The following is a 23,011-nucleotide window of genomic DNA, read 5'->3' as shown; positions in this document are numbered from 1 at the left end:
AAGCTTATTCCAAAGATTAAAATCAGAATATCAAATAGAATGTATAGGCCATATATCGTCCAGGCAATCCTCCCTGGATATTCTTTTCTGCAACTGACTTTGAGTTATACTCTCTAAATATCTCAAGTATTAACTTCTAGGTTATTATTTCTTCATTTGTTATTTATTAAAGGCAGATCCAGGCATTTGGTACCCTACCTTCTATTCGTTCATCCCAAATACCCTTCGCAGTAATCTCATTCACCCCATGGCTTCAAGTGCTGATTCATTCAATTAATGTTTATTGAGCACCTGGCATTTGGCAGGTACTGCAGTGGGCACTTGGGACACATCAATGAGCAAAAGAAATAAAGATCCCTAGCCTGTTTTATCCCTTAGCTGGGGGGGAAGGACAATAAACATGTTAAGTAAATTAAATGGTTATTTTAGAAGGTGATATGTATTACAGAGGGGGGCAATTAAGGGGAATTACGAGTGCCAGGTATGAGCCAGGAAGGGAGGACTGCAATTTTAAGTACGGTGGTCAGGATAGGCTTCACTAAGAAGGTGACGTGTAAGACATGAAGGAGTTTATCACATGGGCAAGTGGGAGGAGCACATACCAGGCAAAGAAAGAGTCAGTGCAAAGGCCCTGAGGTGGGAGCATGAGTGCACCCCATGTCCAAGAAACAGCAAGTCTGTCTGGAGTGGAGTGGGCAATGAGGAGGGAGGGAGGGGACCAAGACAGAGTGAAGGGACCAAACTGTGTAGGGCTTCTGCACTCAGTGAGATGGAGGAGCCACTGGAAGGGTTTTAGCAGAGCAATGACATGAACTGATTTTTATTTTTAAATCTCACTCTGGCTGCTGTGGAATATAATTGGGGGGGGGGGTTAGTGCGATAATGCCAGAGAGAAAAAATGCCAGCCTGGACTCTAGGAAGAGCAATGGCAATGGTGAGAAGTAACCAAACTCTGGATATACTCTGAAACAGAGTGAACAAGATTTCCCAACTGAGGGGCTATGAGGTATGAGAGAGAGAGAGAAGTCAAAGATGTAGCAAAGGTGTTTCATCTTAGTAAATTGAGATGGAGTAGGCATGGGCCAAGAGGAAGAGGGCTATAGGGGGAGCAGGTTGAGGGGAGGGAAGGAAGATCAGAAGATCAGCTTAGGTCCTGCTAAGCTTGAGGTGTCAAAGACATCCAGGTGAAAATGTCAAGGAGGGAGAGGGACCCATGAGTCTCATGTTGAGGAGAAAGATCTGGGACTTACATAAATTAGGGAATCATCAGCATTTCTCATGTAAACCCCTCAGAGTGATAGAGTCACTAAGGAAGAAGACTAGGACTGTAGCCTTGATAACCCTAAATGGTCAAGGAGCAAAAGAAGAACCAGCCATGGAGACCAATGACCAATGAAGTAAAGGAAAACCAAAAGAGAACATAATCCCAGAAGCCCAGTGAAGAATGTGTATCACGCAGGAGGGCTCAATCATGTCAAATGCCATTTAAGACTAAGACCTGACCACTGAATTTAGCAACAAGAACAGTCTCGGTGAAGTGTTGGGGGCAAAAGCTTATTAGGTGGCTTCAGGAGAGATGGGAAGTGAGGAACTGGAGACAGTCAACAAGGCTTTTGCGTTCTTCTACAGAGGAAAGAAATGGGATGGTGGCTGGTGGAAGTGAGAATGGGTTGTTATTGTTTTCTAAACCAAAATAGAAAAAATAAAAATATACATTAAAATATATTTATTCAAGAATATATGATATGCACTACTAGGATTATACCCGAAGAATCTTGAAACCCCAATTCAAAAGAACTTATGCACCCCTATGTTCATTGCAGCACTGTTTACAATAGCCAAGTGCTGGAAACAACCTAAGTGCCCATCTGTAGATGAGTGGATCAAAAAACTGTGGTACATTTACACAATGGAATACTATGTAGCAGAAAGAAAGAAGGAACTCCTGCCATTTGCAACAACATGGATGGAACTAGAGAGAATTATGCTTAGTGAAATAAGCCAAGCAAAGAAAGAAAAATACCATATGATATCACCTAATACAGGAAACTAAAGAACAACACAAACAAAGGAACTGAATAGAACAAAGAGCAGAATAGCAGTCAATAGGGGGGAGGGGAGAGGGAGAGAAGGGGGATAAGTAAGGGAAGGGTTTAATTAAAGAGCCTGTATGAAAGACTCATGGACATGGACAACGGGGAGGGATATGATTGTGGGAGAGGGGGTGGGTTGGGTGGGGGAGAGAAATTGGGGGAAAAGGGGACAACTGTAATTGAAAAACCAAAATAAAAAAATTAAAAAAAAAAAAAAAGAAAAGAATATATGATATGGAGAAAAGGGAGCAGGGAGAATTGATGCTCAGTAATAGTGAAAAGTGTGTGGAATTTCTCTTCATATTGCTCTTCATATTGCTTCAGGTTTCTCAGTGAACTTGGAAACAAGGTCATCAGCCAAGGGTGAGGATGAGAGAGGACACACTGACAACCTGAAGACAGGGGTGACAGTAGAAAGCAGATATCTTGCCAAAGAGGAGGATGAATGAACGATAGTTATAGAATGCCCGCCTGGCAGCATGTATGGCCTGCTTTGAATATGAGACAGGTCAACCTGGTGGCTTGCTTCTAAAACAACAGCTGCATCCAGCTGTCTGGGTAGAGGGGCACAGTACAGGTGGGAGGTTGAATGGACCAGGATTACAGTTTTGTCAAGTATGATGAAGCAAAGTAGGGACTACACTGATTGACCATAGAATTTAAGCTGAGTATGGAGGGGAAGGGGCCAAGCAGAGGGGGAAGGACACTGAAGGATTCAGTAAGTTGGAGGTCTGGCGAGATGGAAGAACTGCTAGGTAGGAGCTAAAAAGGATACACTACAGATGGAGTGATTCCTGACTACATGTCTTCAAACCACATCTGTCTCATGAGTTCTGAACCCAAAGTACATCCAGTAGCCTACCAGACATCCATAAGTGGATACCCCACAGGCACCTGAGAGTGAGCATATTAAACGGAATCCACCATTTCCCCTTCAACCCTCTTCCCATTGTATTTCCCCACTAAATTTTGCCTTAGTCCAGGAAACTCTCTTGAATCATCCTTCCCACTACTCTCTACCAACCCCCACGCTCCCATCCTCCTATCCAACTAGTCACCAAAAGTTATGGATTCAACTGCCTTATTGTCTCTCTGTAATGCCTCCACTCATCTCAGTCCCAGTCCAGTTCCTTTACTGAGTTCAAGCTCCCACTCCTTACTAATATATAGTCACCTACCTTTCAGTCTTCTAGTCCGTCTCTAATCAGACCTGATCGCATCTTTCTTACTTAAACCCTTAAATGGCTTCTCACTGCCTTAAAATAAAGGACAAGCTCCTGAGATGGCACAAATGCTCCTATAAAACCCTCCCCTCCTCCCACAATGCCATCCAACCTCCTCAGATGGAAGTGCCTTAGCTCAAGTCCCAAATCATGTCATGTGTTCTACGTACAATAGCATTTTTCATACGATATTTTTATTGTTTATTATTTGTCAGCCTCGCCTACCAAATTGTATATTTTTTGGAAGGTAACAGCCTGAATCTCTGTCATTTTAGAATTTGAAACCCCAGTGCCGGGCAAAATTTGGGACAAAATAAGCAATACACAAACTGACAAACTAACGGCGGGACAATACCAGAAGATTTCAACATAATAACAGGACTGCGGCTAGGATGGTTCAGCCCCCCTATCCACTGCTGCCCAAACACACTCGCCTTCTAGTCAATGCATGCCGTGTTAAGGCCTGATTCTTCCAGACATTGTAAATACTTCAACAAAAGAAAAAGGTCAACTGCTTTTTAGAAGTTATAAGTGTGCAGAGAGAGATTCTTTAGCACTTAAGAAACACCTCTGGTCTGGAGAAAAGGAAAAAGCTGATCATCCTCACATGTCAGTCAACAATTATTTACTGAGAAGCTGCTGGGCTAGGCTCTATGCTAGGCACTGGGAAGACAGTGTTAGGAAAACACAGCCCCTAACCTAAAGACACTTACAGTCTAATAATATCAATCACTGCTTACTAAATGTATACTGTGTACCAAGTGTTATGCTAATCACTTGACATTTAATTTTAATAACACTAAGAGATGGGTACTATTATTATTACAATTTTAGAAATGAGGAAAACAAGGCTTACACATTTTAAGTAACTTCCAAAGGGCATAGCCAATAATTGGCCAATCTGGTGTATCTGATTCCAAAACTTTTAACCACTAACCACTCAATCTTCTTACTGTCACCTACTAAAATCCTATGAAGTGAGCTGGGATTACTTCATTATCAAGGACATCATCTTCTCCCATCCCTTACTTAGGTATCTCAAAAGATGCCCCATCCTCAGAGGACAACATGAACTGAACTTCTATCCAAATACATATGCCACTGTGAGGCAAATGAGGGACCCACTATATGACTGTAAAACTGGCTTACATATAATGACATGTATCAGGTATATCACACTCTTTTAAGTTAATTAATTTGCTATTTAAAAAACTGGCCCGTTCTCTTCTACACAACTGTATTATTTAAAGATTCAGGGAAAAGGAGGTGGGGGGAACCAGCTCCTTCAAAGACAAAAACTTTCAATCGGAAGAAAGCCAAAAGCTTAACAACAAAAATGATTTTACTGTTAAAAGTTTATAGGTTTTGTTGTTGCTGTTGTTTTGGAAGCAGGAGGAGAGGAGGAAAATGAAAGAGTCAGGAGAAGGGAACTAGAGGAGTAGAGAAACCAAGAGACCCAATTTCAAATGGCCTCTTTTACTTCTTGGAGAGGAAGAATCACTGGCTTGTAGGCTGATAGAACAAAAGAAAGTATACCACTTCTCCATGTTTTGATGTTGTAACAAAGAAAGGAAAAAAGGATTCCAGCCCAACTTCAGGAAGCAGGAGTGAGCAGAATAATGGCATCTCCCTGTGTCCATGGAAACAGCACCTGGCTAACTAGTGGGGGACAGGATGGGCTCCCAGCAGCAGCAGCAAGAAGTGCTATTGGTAGACAGACAGAGTATTGGGAAATTGGAGCTCTAATTTTGGCCCAGCTCTAACTCTAACTTGCTGCTGACCTTGAACAGGACACATAACCTCTCTGAAATCAGACAGGTTTACACCCTTTCCGTTTCAATCTCTCACAACACACCTGGCTCTACATCCTCATCCCCTTATTTTTAGAAATCTATTTTAGTATATTCTGAGTTACATGTTCTCTGTTCTTAACACATTCTTTAGTCCCTCAACCACTTTCTGATAGATTGCCTAAAAACCAAGTGTTGAAATATGACATTTATTTTTATATTAACATATACAACATTATATTTAAAACATTAAATCTCAAAACATTGTTTGTGCATATTATCTGCCAATTTTTTTAATGATGCTTATTTTTTTATATCTCTACTGAAAATAAACCGTACTTTTTGATAACAGTTTGTCCACATTGCATGCTTCCTATAGAGCAGTGACCACTGATGGAAGGAATGCCTCATCTCTGACCTGGGTACCAACTTACCTACAAGAAGCCTTCTGAGTAGCGTAGATGAATTCACACTTTCCATGGATGCAGTAACCATTGAGGTTTTCAGGGCAAGGCATGTGGTTTCCAATATAAACATCTTCTCTTTGATCACTAGCATCTTAAAAGAACATAAACCAGGTCAATAAACAGTGAAAAGAACATTGAGAAATATGGACTTTTCAAAGGTTCTGAGACAACAAATAAATCCAACCCTTGCTGGGTAATTTGGAAAGAAAATTTTTCCAACAGGGGGCTAGATAAGAATCAAGGTCTCACAATGCCACAAACATAGCAGGTAGACTGTTCAGGCACAAAGCATTTGAAAATATTTGCAAGCATGTGATGACTATGAGCTAGTGTTATTTAAAAACAATCTTCCCTGCAAAAAAAAAGCATCTTTGTTAAAGAAATAAATGCAACATCTATAAGAAAGGTCACCTCTGTGACAGAGAGATGCTGTATATAGCACTGGCTTCTAAAGAATCGGCTTATTCTATCATTTACCTGGGGGCTATGAAATTGAGGCCGAAGAACACTGGAAGAGCAGAGAGTAATTTTAGGGTGAAAGATTTATTTTTAGAATTAACACTAATAAAAGCATATTGATTTTTTTTTTCAAAATGAAAAGTGTTGCTATTTTTTATATGGCTTTCCTTAGTATATGTTAATGTAAAAAATTAAAATACTATAGAGAAGAAAAAATATTTAATCACCTGGCATCCCTTTATCCAAAGAAAACCATTGTAAACATGCTGATGAATATCTGTTCAGATTTAGGTATACTGATTTGAACTGAAATGAGCTGAAGTGAAGAAAATGGAAGTGTGATGAGTAAATTCCACTGTCAGAAATGGGAAAAGCATCCAGAAGGAAAAACAGAAAGAGGCCAAGCAGATGAAGACACAGGGACTCAGTCTTCAAAATCAATCCTATTCATTCATCCATGTTCTCTCTGTCCCTCTCTATCCCTGTCTCTCTCTGTCTCTCCCTCTCATATACTTGTGTATGCACACTCATTCACAAAGCCACACATTTTGGAATGGATTTTGTGTACTTCTTTCCCTGGCATCTACACGAATGCATTAATCCTCAACTCTGTGGACCCGGAGGGCCCCGATGTATACAGGCCTGTCAATTTCCCCGGTTTCCTGCCGTTTCTGCCGACAGTTCCAGCTTACAGACTCTGTGTATTATTAGCTGTGTGACCTTGAGCATACTATTCTCTCTAAACCTGACATTTCATAACTGTAAAACCAAGATCATAATAGGACCTAAACATCATGCGGTTCTGAGAGGACTACATGAGATAATCAATGCACATACAAGACATTAAAACAACCAGCTAGCACCTCATGTAACAGCAAAGGCTTATCTCCCCCCAAACAAACAAAGGTGCTAACAAAATTTGAAGAATGTTAAAAGAAACAGAAAAAGGAATAAAATAGGAGGCTGTGTGTATATGTGTGTGTGTGAGAGAGAGAAGGGGAAGAGCAAGGGAGAAGTGGAAATAGAGGTGTCAACTGCAGGAAGAAAAAAAACTAAAAATGCAGAATTTTCTGGAGATCAAGATTTATACAGAAAAGGAAAAATGGTAATGCTTAGTAAGCTCAATGATAAGATAACTAAAGCAGTGAGGTTATGTCATTTCTAACAAGATCAAATTGATGCCTTTTAACCTCAAAATTATGTATTTATATTGTACTAAATTATGCCTAGAAAAAGAACTATATATACTAGAATTCAAGAAGTCCAATCTGTAAATTCATGCTTTTTGGTGACCTTGGCCAAGTTCTTCTCTCTAACAGAGTTAAAGGATATTAGCATTGTTCAACATAAGTGGAAAACGAGACATATGTAATTTTTATTTCCTAGTAGCCATATTTTTAAAAGGTAAAAATAGGTATATTAATCTTAATCATATATTTTGTTTAACTCAATATATCAAATAAATATTATTTCAACATAAAATCCATATTTATTATAAAATTATGGTAACTTCCACTCTTTTTTTCTTAAATAAGTCTTCAAAATCCGGTAAGCACTTTACGCTCACGTCACATCTCAACTGCGACTACCGCATTTCAAGTCACTCAGTAGCCACATGTGGCTAGGAGCTCCCATGCTGGACAGCAGGGAAGAGATGGCTTATTCGTCTATTATTTATTGATCACATGCCATATGTCAGGTGCTCTGCTAGGTGCTGGGGATAGAAAAGTAAGCCATACCCTGTCCTCAGAGGGCTTACTAGGTCTCCTCCAGCTCCCAACCTGGGAGTCTGCTGTGGGGGAAAGAAACCAAGCCCTCCTTCGGGCTGCTGAAATCCTACACACCCACCTGTCTACTACAATGCTCGTGATATTGTCATAGAACTTCTCGGGTTTTTTAAATCAGTCTCTACCATGAGGTTGTGGGTTCCTCTGAGAATCTAGACATTTGTGTGATTTATTGCTGTGTAACTCTTAACACTTGGAACGCAGTACTATTCTTGCTCTGGTTTATAACTAAGAGTGCCATTCTACCTCAGCAATCAAGCCGCAGGTGACTTAAGGGAAAAAGCACTGTCTCCCCGGGCACCCATCACCCTGCAGCTCCTCAGAACATGGCACTTGCGTGGTGTGACACGAGATGAAGTACATAATAACGGGACTATAGAGACTGAGGTTATGTACCAACCTGTAATAATAAAGTCCTACATGGTGTATGACAACAGGATTGTATAGGTCCAGAGAGGCGGTGGTAATGTACTAATCTACCACAAAAAAGTCCCATAAGCAGCAGAAAATTTCAAGAATAACGTGAAGCTGAAAGTCATCAGAATTCAGTTACACAACAGCAATGAGAAAAAGTTAACTAATTTAAAAGCACAGTTTTGAGAAATTAATAGACAGAGTATGGTACCAACAGCATTTACTGAATGAATAAAAGAATGTGGCATGGCCCTGACCAGTGTGCCTCGGTTGGGCGTCGTCATGCAAAGAGAAGGGTGGCCCATTCTACTCCTGGTCGGCACATGCCTGGGCTGCGTTTCAGTCCGCGGGGACATCGATGTCTCTCTCTTTCTGTCTCTCTCTCTCCCTCACTTCCCCTCTAAAAATAAATAATTTTTTTTTTTTTTAAAAAGACTGTGGCATCAAGTTCTAGACAAAGCAAAGCCATGTAAGACATGGACATGTCTAATAAGACTGAAGTCTGTGGCTGTCACAGAACCCAAATTCAGCATTGTGTTCAATACCAACACTATTCATTCCATTATATGTATTTACATACTATTCCTGCGCACAGCCATATGCTCAGCCAAGCTATGGAAGATATTTTTTTAAAGTATACATGGTCCCTGTCCTAAAAGAGCTTGTAATCAATTTAGGGAATCAACATACACACAAAAAGCTAAATGGTACAAGGGAAGGAGTCCCATATGGCAATTTATAATTAAATGCCAAAAGAAGGTTTTACAATATTAGGTGCTATGGAAGGTCAAATTCAAAGGATAACTCACTATAGGTGACATTACTCAGGAAAGAATTCATAGAGGGTAGGACTTGAGTTAGGTCTCAGAGCACAGATAGATTTATAGAGGAATGGTGGTAACCAAAGGGAAGGTATAATGCACACAGAATTCTCGAGAACAAGGGGTAGGTAGCTGAACCTACAAAGAGCTGTACATTCAGACTGCGGAAGAGACTGAAGTGTCCATCAATGGATAAATGGAAAAATTAAAATGTGGTATATACATGCAATGAAATAGTATTCCGCCTTAACAAGGAATGAAACTCTGACATAAGCTATAACACGGATGAACCTTGAGGACATTATGTTAATTGAATTAAGCCAGTCACAAAAGACAAAGACTTACATGCAGTACTCAGGCAGTCAAATTCATAAAAACAAAAAACAGAATGATGGATGCCAGGACAGAAAAATCTGCATTTTTAGTTGTCAGTTTTTTTCTGCATTTGGTACCTCTATTCCCACTTCTCCCTTGCTCTTCCCCTTCTCTCTCTCTCTCTCTCTCTCTCTCTCTCTCTCTCTCTCTCTCTCTCTCTCTCTCTCTCTCTCTCTCTCCTTTCTGTTTCTATTAATGGCTACAATTCCAGTTTTATAAGATGAAAAGAGTTCTAGAGATGGGTGGTGGTGATGGGTGTACATCATCATGAATGCATTTAATACCACTGAGCTGTACACTTAAAAGTGGTTAAGATGGTAAATTGTTATGTATATTTCACCACAATTTTTAAAATTGGAAAGGAAGAAAAACAAAACCTTAAAAAGTGAGCCTAATGACAGGAGGTTCAGTAGACAGAATGTAGCTGAATTCAAATTTAGACTCCCAGTCATCCAAGAACTATTTGCTAAGCACCTATTGATGTTCTAGGCACTGTGGTAGTTCCTGGAGTTTCAGGCAATGTCAGTACAAACAAAATGTAAGTATCATACAAAGACGCCCTAGGCAACTGAATATATGAAATTAGTGCTTAAAGACAGATCAAGGCTAGAGAACAAACTTTGCCAAGGTGATGGCTGGCAGTAGATTAACTATTCAGAGGAAATTAAGAAGAAAGCGAGGGGAGCAGGACAGACTTCTGGATTAGCTGTGACACAAGAGGTAGAGTGTCAGGGTTCAGGCTCAGAAAGTCCTTGCTCTGCCATTCTACGTGAGCCACAAAATCTGTTTCCACTTTTTCATCTACAAAATGAGGATAACACAGCTGTGGTGAGGCTTAAATAATAATACAAATATGTGAAAGCACCTGGCACACAGTAGGGTATTGATAATTCTTGCATGGGTGAATATTCTGCTGATGTTTCTCATGAATTATATTCAACATGCTATAGATAGGAAGATCTTTGAGTGCAGACAGGCTGCCAACAAGGAAACTAGGAAACAAAAGTATTAACAATCACCATAATAACGTCAACAAGCAATTCAGTGGTGTAGCATTTAATACTGAGAGAAATCCTAGGCAGTAGATACTACTGCCCCCACTTTACAGATGTGATGATTGAAACTCAGAGAGATCAGGCCACATGGCCTTCAAGTCTGACTCCTGAGCACAAGTCTTGACCATCAGACTATTATTTCACCAAGTTACCCTGGGTGGTGAGTAGGGAATGGACAAAAGTGGGATGTCCAAGCTCCTGCTCTGTAATCCAAGTAAATTAATAACTTCAAACTTCAAAAAGGAAAGCTAAGAAGGCTCTAAAGATATCATAAAGCAGGGGCAGAGGCAGAGTCTCCCACAGCAAGAACTGGGCAGAGAATGGTCCAGTCTGAACAATGCCCTCAGGCAAGTGGTGACAGGCAGGCTCCAGGAATAACAGCTGTGGCTGCTGGTTTCTGAACAGCGTTTTGTGTGTCTGCAACACAGGAGTGTGCTTGGTCCCCCGGCGGCTCCTTCCACTCAGACACAAACCCACCAGCAGCAGCAGCGTTTTCAAAAACAAAGGAGAGTATGGTTCTAAGTGATGTTGTAAGAAATCCCAGCGCCAGATGGCTTATCTGCAAAGGTATGTCTCACGGGCTATGTGTCCTGGTCCCTCAATGCACAACCCAAATAAAGCACGAGGAGTCATATTAACAATCAAGATACGCATTTTGAAGGTCAACTACTGACACTGCAGCAACTACATCAATACTGTATTGGTAAGTCTAGGGCTTGTTATTTCTACAAATCCCCAATTAAAAAAATTCAGTATGCTCTCTTTCTTCCCCTATACCTCCCTGCGCCCAAGATGCGTCAGTAACATAGCCCTCCATAAATCCTTCCCTGACCCCGGTCCTCTCGGACCCCATCAAAGAATTTTCTCCCTAGGCAAAAACTCCACCTCTCCTCCAACACCTCCCCACCTCTCATTTCTAAAGCCACTGTTTTCAACACCAACCGTGACTCTGCCCTTCCTAGCCTTTCCACTCTGCCCAGTGAAGCGCCTTTCCTACTGTGAATAAACTCACCCACCTCCTCAGGAATTCCCTTGGAAAGCCCTCTCCCTGATACACCAAGACCACACTATGTGCTTCCTACAACCCCTTTCCTTCTGCCTTCCCTGCCGTCTTACCACCTGTCACCTCCAGACCAGCATCCCACTCTCTCTCCCAACACCCTCCCTCTCGTGAGGGTCGGAGCCGCGCACCTGCACATCCTGCTAACCGCCCTTGCCGTGACTCTCCACCACGCTCCACAGCACAGGCCCTCAGACTTCCTTCAGTGACTTTAGCAACTGGCTCAGTCTTACCTTTTGATGAGACAAAAATTCCCAAGACCATTTTTAAAAGGACATATCCAAAAAGCTCTTTAAAATATATAAACAACAAAGCAATTCCTACTGATACTTCTGGGTGAGCAGGGGTCTCCATGCCCCCTTCCTTCTTCCTTTTCCCCTTTTCCCCTTTTTTCCCCTTGCTCCAATGGGCGCTCAAGTTGGTCCAGGAGTTTCCTCTTTCCTCCAACCCCCTCCCCCCACTTTCCTCAATAAACCTGGTGTAAAATCCTAAAAATATATTTTTTAAATAATAAAATATATAATATGTAATAATTTTTAATAATAATTTTATATATATATAAACAACAGTGACCAAGCAATGGAATACTTCAGTATCTCTGGTATCTCTGGTGAGCAGGAATAGAGGCCATTGGGAGAAAGGGGTCATTGGTGGTGAGAGGGTTGGAGTGGGACAAAGCACAGGAAAGAAGCAAAAACGTCTTGGCAATAAAAAGCTGTCATGGTTAAATTTTAGGCTGTATGAAAATATCTTCTGATGAAAAATGGCCTCATTAAACTGTCATACGCCACAAAGGAACTCCCTGGGTAGATGGAAATACTATAGATTGTGATAATGTGTAGTGTACATGGGGTGTATCCATTTGTCAAAATTGATAGCTAACATTTGTGCATTTCAGTGTATGTAAATTATACCTAAAAAAAAAAAAACACCTATAAAATAAGAATAATGATAATCAAGTAGATGGGGGTGTAAAGGCAAAATAAGAATGACAATGCTGATTAACTGTTGAAGGTGAGTATTGGGTACAGAGGGTTCATTGTACTACTCTGTTTTTATAGGTTTGAAATTTCCTGTAATCAAGTTTTTAAAATGTCACATACCCATCTCCCACACACCTCATGCTTAACCATCACACCGCTCATGCCTTCAACATCTACAACAAAGCTTCTAACATTGCAGTACCAAGGTACCGATGGTTTTCCAACAGCCCAAGAAAAGCACTAATTCGGCCACCATGCTGGACACTGAAATGCTCCATCTCTCCAGCACTCTTCTTCCCCAGGAGCCCAGCTTTAAAAGAGCTTTCCTGCTGAGCACTGTCTTACACTTTTCCAGCTGCTTGCTGATGCTGTTCCTGCTCTCACTTTGTAGCCTCCATCCCTAGATTCCTGTCTACCTTCCTTGCCTTGGTTGAATGTTAAGGATACAAATATTTACAGGAGGCCTCCTGTAAACACTCCTGAGAACAACAACAACAAAAAAAACAAATGAAATAAAATACAAAAAAGAGGACATTTCTGAACTCACGATTTGGGTTTCGCCTTCATAACTCTTGTAAACTCCTTGGTCCAAAATTACCAGCAATCCCCTTGTATTCAAATTCAATGCACATCTTCTAATATCTTTATGCAGCAATTTAAACCACATGGCTATCTTTCCTTTGGCTTCTATACCAGTGTTTTCTTGGTTTCTTCCTCTGGATCATCATTCTGCTTCATCCTAAGTTAGACCTCCTCTCCTGTCTAATTAACAGAACTGTACAAAAGAACTATCTGCAGCTCTAGACGTGACTGATATTTGTGCTGCCCAATATGGTAGTCATGGGCCATATATGGCTATTCAACACTTTAAATAGCGCTAGTATGATGGAGAAACAAAACCTTTCATTTTATTTCATTGTAATTAATTTAAGTTTAAAGTCACTGTTTTAGACAATGCAGCTCTATAATCTCTCTCACTGATTCTCATGACTTCAATTATCACCTCTATATCCAAGGACTGACTCATAAATTTATTCTGAATAGTCACTTGGATGAGTCCCATAAGCAATTCAAACTCTAAAATAAAACTAATCACCTCCACAATCAACTCCTCCCTTTCTCTTCCCAACACCCTTAGTTCAACAAGCAGAATCCATCCTTCAAGTCATTTGAGCTTGAATTATCTATCCCTCATATCTAAGTAGATGTCTATTCTTTTTGAGTCTACTAACTGTTCTCCCTACCTCCAGCACAATGTATATAATAAGCAAAATGTTCCTGCCAGTTATCATTCATTCAATCGCTTAATTTTGTAGCTTTACCTTTGTCAAATATATCAATCATTCCCCACTGCCTACAAATAAAGTTTAAATTCCCTAGGATAACATAATATTGAAGGTACTATATAACATGACCCCAAGTTATCTTTCTAGCCTTGCCTTCTACTTCTACCTCTGAAGACACCTACTTTCCAAACAAAGATTCCTTACCATTCTCCAATACATTCTATTATATTCGCATCCATACCTCTGTTCATACTCCTCCCTCCTCTTTACATATAGTTTTGACTTCTGTTCAAATCCTCACCATCCTTCAATGCTCAGCTCAAATTTCACCTCTTCCATTAAGTTTCTCAGATTCTCACTATCCCCCACCAAACAGTTATCTCTCCTTTTCTGAATCCCCATTGTACTTTTGAACCACATTACATTTATGACAATAACCAATTTCTACTTTGTTAGAAGTAGGTTATAATCATCTTATTGTATCACAAGCTCTTTAAAAATACATGTCATGTATTAGATATCTTTCTATCCACCAACAATGTCTGGTAAAATGATCAGTATAAAACAGGCACATTATACATTATATCTTCTGATTCAGATAATTTCATTTGATTTATAGATCAGTTCTTATGGGTAAAGAATTTTTCAGTATCTCAAAAATGGCCCAGGCACTAAATTACCCCTGTGATTTTATCAAAGGCAGACAGATATTTTAGGCAGACACAATCCCCCAAACTGCCACAAGTAGGAGTTCCTACCTACTAAAAAATAGCCTTCCTATTACAATCATGTACTATCAGTACAAAGAATAAAATTAGGCTGATCTAATATGTCTCATATGGGAATATGGAGATTTCCTATTTTAAATACAGCACTTTGTATCAATACAGGAAAGTGATACTTTAGAGGCTCATGGGATATAACTGATTCAGGTTCAGTATGATTCAAGGGAGGGAATTATTCAATGATAATAACAGCCACCATTTATTAAGCATTTATGAGTACTGTTCTAAGCACCTGGCATGTATTTTGTCATTTAGTTTTTATGAAACTCCACGAGATAGGCACTATTGCTATTCTCATTTTACATACATTTTTTAGAAAGCAGCTATAAAAGGTGGATCACACATCTAAAGAAAATCAAATGAGTAGAAGATGCAAGTAGAAGAGCAATTATATTAGAAGTTCCAGTCTAGGAGCTCCAAGGCCTAGACCTGCTTTGGTTCTCTAGACATACCCTCATTCAGCCCCCATGATCCCATTGGTCCTTTCTGAGAGTAGTTGTAAGAATAAAATGAAATAATGGATATGAAAGTGAGAAGTGAAAGAGGCAACGAAGGTGAGGTCAAGGGACCTGGAACCCCATCTCTGCTCGGACCTTCACTACATGTAAGATTTTGTACAAACAAATCCTACAACTGCTTTGAGCTTCACTCATTCTTTGGCAAGTATGGAAAACATACATATGTGCCAGACATTCTACTACATGTCAGGAATACAAAAGTGAACATGATAGATATAGTCTCCTCTCTTCACTGATCCCGTAGCCTAGCGGTCTGGGATAGAGCTGGGTAAAACAAAAGGCAATTTTAATTAGAGCAGGTTAAGTGCTTAGGTAGGGGAGTAGATAAGAGGCACCTAATCTAGATTTAAGGGTCAAGAAAATACTTCCCAAAAGGAAATGACTTAAGCTGAGCCTGAAATGATGAATAATAATAAGGCCAAGAAGAGGCCAGGCACAAGGAACAAGGTTGAAAGACCTGTGCACAGAGGGCAAGTGTTAACAGTTGGTTCTACAAAAGGAAAGAGAATGTAAAAAGCAAAAATGGGGATCTTCCTATATAATTTCCTACAACTGCATGTGAATCAACAATTATCTCAATAAAAATTTCAATTTAAAAAAGCATATTCTGTAAATTGAGAAGCACTTTAGCAATTCCAGTTATTATTATTAATAATCACTGCATAACGTATATTGCAAGAGAGCAAAGTTGGAAAGTTGCTATAATAGAAACAGAATTAGCAAGGGTGGCTAGTGACCACATTTCAAGTTAGCCAAAATTCAAAAAATCATGATTCAGTACCTTTCACATCTGGTCGATACTGCAGTCCATCATCCTTCTTTCCCAACAAACTAGTATCATCTGTGTCTATAAGAGAAAAAAGTTTTCAAATTAAGATACAAATGATGTTTAAGTCATGAAACTCCCAAACATTCCAAATGCTCCAGGTCCTTCCCAACTCTGTCCACTATCCTCTCACATTTTCCACCGTTCTGCAGATCTAGTGTGCATTTCTACCTCAGGCCTCAAGGCCGCTCACATACACACACGTTCCGCAGTATGAACAGTCTCATTTCATTTAGATTTCACCTAAAATGTCATTACCTTAAAAAGTCTCCCTCGTGCAAACTAAATTAATAAATACCCTAAGAGAAAGGATTAATCCTCTCACCAAAAAACAGTGGACTCAAGATTTACCTTCTATCACAGTCCCCCCAGAAACATCAAATTAATATAAATATGGAATCTCAGCTGTGTTATCAGACAATTTCACTACAGTAATGAGCCCTGACTAGTGCATTGTATTTAGAGTGGGAAGACTGTATGTGAACCATAAACACCTGTTGGGAAGCACGAACTGAAGCTTCCCCATACACAGTGGAGAAGGAACGGAAGATGCAGTTAGTTGTGGATGGAAAGATTATATAGGGGACCAAAATAAAAGTTAACGACCAACTACTCCAAAGATTCTAAATCTCCATAAATTCCAATTAACACAATTCTTAAGCTTGGCCAACTGCTCTGGATTTGAAATTCCAGGTAGTACTATTTAACCATGTCCAGTTCCTCTGAAAAAAATCTTCTTGCTCTAAGGTCCTCTTTCAACCTAGGCTCTAAATGCCACCCCATGAATGAAAAACAAACCATGCTACTTGCTCAAGATCAAAGCTATGTGGACTGTCTGTCTATCAGCAAATGGTTTCCCCTACCATGCCCACATCTGACCCTCACCTGGAAACTCCCAGATGAGTTTCTTGGGTATTACTTGGTAGCTTGGACTAGAAGTATTGCAAATAGTTGTGCAGTATTTCACAAATAATTTGTTACCAATATAAAGTACCAAACTTTGGCTTACAACTTCTCCCCTTTAGCTCATATAAAAACATATCCCTTTAATAAATCCAAAAAGGGACAGGATGGCAGAGGGTGATTGGACCTAGTGAGCAAGAATAATGTACAACCCTAGACCACAGGCATGTACCTGGACCTCATGTGTTACTAGGAAATAATACATTATCCTAGCCCGTGTGCATGTTGATGAGGAAAGAAGCTTTGAAAACCTGCCTTTAGTGCCTGAATATTTCTAGTAAGGATAGAAAACAAAAACTCATTCTTAGTTGGGATCATGGCTTCTAAACTATGACAAAAAGCAAGAAGAGCAAAGAGGATTTTTAACTGAAGGTAATCATTTTTCCTTATATTCGATAACTTCACATCAAAAGCTCTAACGGTACATAAAATGTAGGAGCAAAAACTACAGAAAGAATGTGGAGACAAAGTAAACTAAAATGCTCTAGAGAAAAAGATGAAGAAATACATGGCAATATTTATCATTTTATTATAATGAAAATAAGCTAATTCTTAAGCAGCTATAATCATTACAAATTTAAGACACCCTTTAAGAACTATGAATGCATCTAGAAATCCATGTTAAAGTCAGCTTCATAAGTAAATAAATAACCAAAAAGCATGGTTTGTGTCTTGAGAAGATGAAAATAAATGGTAAAAAATCTAAAATAGTAACAGAACAAAGAAATTCTAAAATCTAATAAAAGAAAATAGAGCATCAAAGATTTCTCATTTTACAAATTTGGAACACTAACAAAATGTACAAATAAGATTACAGACATACAATTTTAAAGAAAGGACTCAGGATACGTAGAACGAATTTTACCTGTGCAATGACCAAGATGCCTTATATCAATTTGTTCTTGCTTTATACAAGATGCTTCTCGAACAAAACAGGGATTATTATAGGAACTCCCATCAGAAGCACACACGGGATTAAAACTGTATCCACTGCAATCTATGTTACATACACACCTGTATGAAAAGACAAAATTAACTGTATTTTACAACAAATGTATTTCACAATGTTGCAACTGCAAAGGAAAAAAAAATCTTTTTCTGCTTTCTGTAGCAGAAGTCAACAGGTTTTAAGTCACTGATAAGTTTAAGCAAAGTGAATGCTCAGCTAACAATGTCTTTCAGATAAGAATTTAGAGGTAATTTCATCCAGACATTATTGATCCAGTGGTTTCTCTGGAATTTTCATATCAAGGTACAATAATCAGGAAATGTAAACAACATTCATTAGAAAGCAACAAGGTAAACTGGAAAAAACAAAGAATTATGAGTCAAAAGTCATGAATTTAAATCCCAGCTCAACTAATTACCAATTTGTGTCCAGATTCTTCCTCTAAGTCTTAGTTTACTGATCTGTAAAAAAGAAGCAATAATAGTATACCTACCTCACCAAATAACTGAGATGATTTAAAAATAACAGATATCAAACAGGTAAAATGGAAGTCCTCAAAAGCTGCACAGCTGCCTATATAACTGAGTGTCCACTGGACACTGAGACTGTATTATAGAGAAGGCCAAGGGAGTCCAAGGCATGATCACTCCTCACAAGAACAGTAAAATCTAGTTAAGAACATGACATTTTAAAAATGCAGAGACTACTTTTCAGCCACATGGTGGACTAGGAGCCTGGACTAACTCTCCTGTTAAAAAACACTAAAAAATGCTGGGTAAAATATTTTTTAGCATTCTCTTAAATACATTCAAAAGTTGGCAAGGACTCTGCGGGACAAAAGTTAAAGATGGAAACAGAGAAAGGTCAATGGAGTTTTGCTAAAGCTGATTTTCAGCTCGAAGGTATTTGCCAAACTGGGTAAATGTGATGACTAACTTTTTTGGCTTTGCAACCTCTGAGGACAGGAGACAAAGAATACTGGCCTACCTATTTACGGTGAGGAGTCTGAAGACCCTAGTAAAGCCGGTGCCTCAAAAAGCTACAACCCACTGCATAAAGATGAACTAGAAATGAGTTGCAATATTCCAAGGGGACTGTTTAATGGGGAAAAAAGCACTGCCCTGAGCCAAGGCACTGAAGAGAGGAAAGAAAAACATCTCCTCTGAGAATTCAAAACCACAAGCCAGCCCTCACACGGGTAATTGCAGCTTAAAACACTATTTGGATGTTCTAAAAAACCTCAAACCCAGAATTTATTTTAAGAGTCAAGGAGTGCAAGTGTGCTTAGGCAACTGACAGAGCAAATGCAGTGTCCTCTGGAGAAACCCAACTTTATTATCCCAGATGTCAAACACTTTCTAAGACACAGTCTGAGAAGAATATGCAGCTCACACACACTTACATACCCACAACAGAAAAGGAATTAAAATGAGCAGAGCAAGCCAATTTAAAAAGATCCAAACAGAACGTATAATAAATAATGTATTAGTAGAAATTAAAAAAAATTCAGTGGTCATATTTAACAGCATACTAGATAATCTAAAAATGAATTAAGTAAACTGGAAGACAGGGCAGTGGAAACAACCCAGACCACAGCAGAGAGTCAGAGATGGAATGTAAGACAGAGAAAGAGACATGGACAACGGAGTCACAAGGCCTAATAAAAATCTGAATGGAGTTCCCGAATGAGGCCATGACAATATGCTCAACAACTTCTCATCAAACTTTATAAAACTAAAGAAAAAAAAAAAAAACAAAAACCAAATATCCAAAAGCCTAATAAATTCCAAACAGGATTATTAAAAAGGAATCTAGACACTCAAATAACACAATGAATGATATTTTATAACAAAAAGAAAAAGAAAAAGAATATTTCAAAGGCAGCCAGAAAGAAGGAAATATTATCTTCAAAGAAGAGTAAAAGAGACAAGTATCTTCACAAGCAATACTGAAGCCAGATGTTTATTTATACTGAAAATACAGTGAAATAATATCTACAATGCTCTGAGATAGAATAGAATTCTATATAAAGAGAAATATCTTTCATGAATGAGGGTAAAATGAAATTAATTTGGAAGAAGTAAAAACTTAAAGAGTTTGCCACCTGCTGTCAGTAAAAGAAATTCTAAAGGCAGTAGGAAAATGATCCTGTAACAAAAGTTGAAATGCAAACACAAATGAAGAACAAAAGTATAAATACGGAGGTAATGTTGACAGAATACTGACCATATAAGACAATAACGATGTCCTGTATGATTAAAATTTTTAAAACAGGAAATTAAAATACATCATAATGACAGCATGCAAATGGGGAAGAACTGAAAAGATAGTGTTGAAGAACAGAGATACTGATGAACTTTAAGACTGTGATAAGTTGAATATGCATGTTAAAATCACTAAGGTTAACACTAAAAGAAGGAACACTTATAACATGAAACAGAGAAAAAAATCCAAGAGGGCAAAAAAGAAGAAACAAAGGAAAGGCAAGACCAAATTACAAAATAAGACTGAAAAAAGTCAAAATACTTCAGTGCTTATAATATATTTAAGTAAATTAATTTTTCAGCTAAAATAACAAGGTAGGCTAGATAAAAATACAGAAGCCAGATTGGATAAACATACAAAAGCCAGGTATATGCTGCTTCTAAGATACATGCTAAAATGTAATGATACGGGTAATTGCCATGAACTGGGGGAAGGGGAGAATGGCGGGTTATTTTTCAATAGGGAGTTTCAGTTTTATAAGATGAAAAGAGTTTTGGAGGTGGAGAGTGGTATGTTAACACAGCATTATGAATGTATTTAATAGCACTGAACTGTACACTTAAAAACAATTAAGACAGTGTATTTTACGTTGTGCATTTTACCACAATAAAAAAATTTGAAAAAAATTTAATGACACAAAAAGTTGAAAATAAAAGCATAGCAAGAGATACTACACCTGGAATGGAAGAAACCTGGTCTGGCTCTCTCTAATATAAGATGCAAGAGACTACAGAGCAAAAAGGATTATGGGAAAGAAAGAAGGTCCTTTCATAATAAAAAAGAAAAATTCCATTCACCAGGAAGATAATAATTAAATATTTCAAGATAGCCTCAAAATATATAAAGCAAAAATTGATAAAACCACAACAAGAAATAGCCATATCCCCCAGAGGAGATTTTAACATGCCTCTCTCTGTAGGCATATATCAAGCATATAAAACATAAGTAAAACTGAAATAGTTACAAGTGAAATGACACAATACTGGGATTGTCTTTAAAATACTTCTCCCAAATATTTGGGGAGGTAAAAATAGATGAAACAAAATTGGACTTCTTGAAGTTGAGTGATGGATATATGGGAAAGGGTTATGCTTTATTTTTTTCTCCTTTTCTATATGTTTGAAGGTTTCCTTAATCCTTTGTGAATTAAAGACCTACATCTGAAAGGCAAAATTATGAAATATATAGAGGATCAAACGCAAAAGACCAATAAATTTAAATGAAGAACGTCCCATAGAGAGAACAAAAGACAACTACAAACAACAAAACAAGTATAGCCCAATAATTAATGAGTAATCAGTATCTATAATACATAAATAAAATCTATTTTAAAAGATATATTGATATAACTTAGTGGGTAAGAGATAGGCAAAGCCATAAATAGAAAATAAACAGAAATAAACAAGAATAAAAGAAGAAGCTTATAGGAAGAATATATGGGAAAAGATGTTCAACTGTTCAATAATCAGGAAAATGCAATTAAAACCACAATTAGATAGATACTGTCACATTCACTGAAAAGGCAACACTGAGAACAAGGACACCACCAAGTGTTGGCAAGGATGGGAAGCAAAGGAAATTCTCTTCCTCTGCTTGCAGGGGAGAGCTTACTGGTACAACCACTTTAGAAAACAGGTATTACCATGGAAAGCTAGACTTGCACAAGCCCAGAAATTTCACACTAGGAAAATCTCTCACACATGTGTATCAGCAGACAGGAGTAAGAATGTTCACAGCAGCATTATTCATGAGAACAAACACCAGAAACCATGCAAATGTGCACCAACAGTAAAACAGACTGTAAAACGATGTGGTAAAGCAAACAACGGAATTCAATAAGCGGCAAAACTGAATGAACTAACTGTTGTGTGTACTGTGTTAACATGAATGAATCCCAAAAACATAATGCTGAGCAGAAGAAAGTACATGTAGCATGATGCCAGGTATACAAAATTCAAAAGCAATCAACAGCCAAATAATATATTATTATGAGATTTATCACATGTGGTAAACTATAAAGAAAACAAAGGCCTGATTTCACAAGATGCAACTGGGGAGAAACATGGTAAAGGCATCTCTGAAGTAATGGTGAAGTTCCACTTCTGGCTTGGGCAACAGCATTTACAAAAGTTTGTTTCATTTTTGTGCATTAAACCAAATGTGTAAGTTTTCATACACTTGAATATATGCTCTATTTCACAATTTTAAAATTAAAGCACCAGAAAGCAATTAAAATTCATACGAAGAGCATTTACTAACTTAAATAAAAAATGGCTTTCACATTTTTAAAGCAGGGAAATTGAATGTGGCGGAGAGGAGGGACAATATGTCACAGAGAGCACATGTGGCCTGCAAGGTGTAAAATATTCACCATCTGGCCGTCTACAGAAAAGCTTTGCTGACCCCAGGTTTAAGGGCAAAATCGGGATAGCAGTAAAATAGAAATGGTGGCTAATGGAAGAAAGTATTACAGAACCGTTTCAGGAATAGGAAAGGGCTCAGCAACGAATAGAAGATACCGCTGCAGTCCAGGAAGGAGAAACGGGTGATTCAGCAGTGGGCACTGCCGCTCAGCCAGGCATCGCCGCATGGGAGACTGAGAACTGTGAGAACAAACCATCGCTACTGTTTTCAGTGGCACACGAGGAGAGAAAATGAAATTTCCACCTCAAGGAGAGTCCAGCTCAGTGAAACAATGAGCAGAGAAGGAAAATATTAGGCTCCAGAAGCCATGGATATAACTGATTACAGCAATTACCAGTGTCTGCAGACTGGCAGCAGTTAGCAGAGGGCAGGATGCCCAAAGCACAGGAGTGTGCCCTAAAGGGGAAAGAAATCACTTTAGTAAATTTAGTAAATACGACGAATTCAAAGCATTTAACAACCATTTAC

The 23,011-nt window shown here is 38.6% G+C and overlaps 1 protein-coding gene across 2 annotated transcripts in view; it reads right to left on the bottom strand.

Moving 5' to 3' along the window:
* TMEFF1 (transmembrane protein with EGF like and two follistatin like domains 1) overlaps positions 1 to 23,011 on the bottom strand; it is a 121,864-nt gene that overhangs the window by 7,235 nt on the left and 91,618 nt on the right. For both annotated transcript variants that reach the window (XM_090274498.1, XM_090274497.1), the window contains 3 exons: positions 17,771 to 17,919; positions 15,898 to 15,963; positions 5,541 to 5,664 (listed from right to left, as the gene is read on the bottom strand). In XM_090274498.1, coding sequence (XP_090130624.1) covers positions 5,541 to 5,664; positions 15,898 to 15,963; positions 17,771 to 17,919 — 339 coding nt within the window. The remainder of the gene's footprint in view (positions 1 to 5,540; positions 5,665 to 15,897; positions 15,964 to 17,770; positions 17,920 to 23,011) is intronic.

Source organism: Furipterus horrens, unplaced genomic scaffold, assembly GCF_987537825.1.
Source record: "Furipterus horrens unplaced genomic scaffold, mFurHor1.1.pri manual_scaffold_4, whole genome shotgun sequence".
Lineage (NCBI taxonomy): Eukaryota > Metazoa > Chordata > Mammalia > Chiroptera > Furipteridae > Furipterus > Furipterus horrens.
The sequence above is the reverse complement of the archived record's forward strand: the minus strand, read 5'-3'. Positions and strand labels throughout refer to the sequence as shown.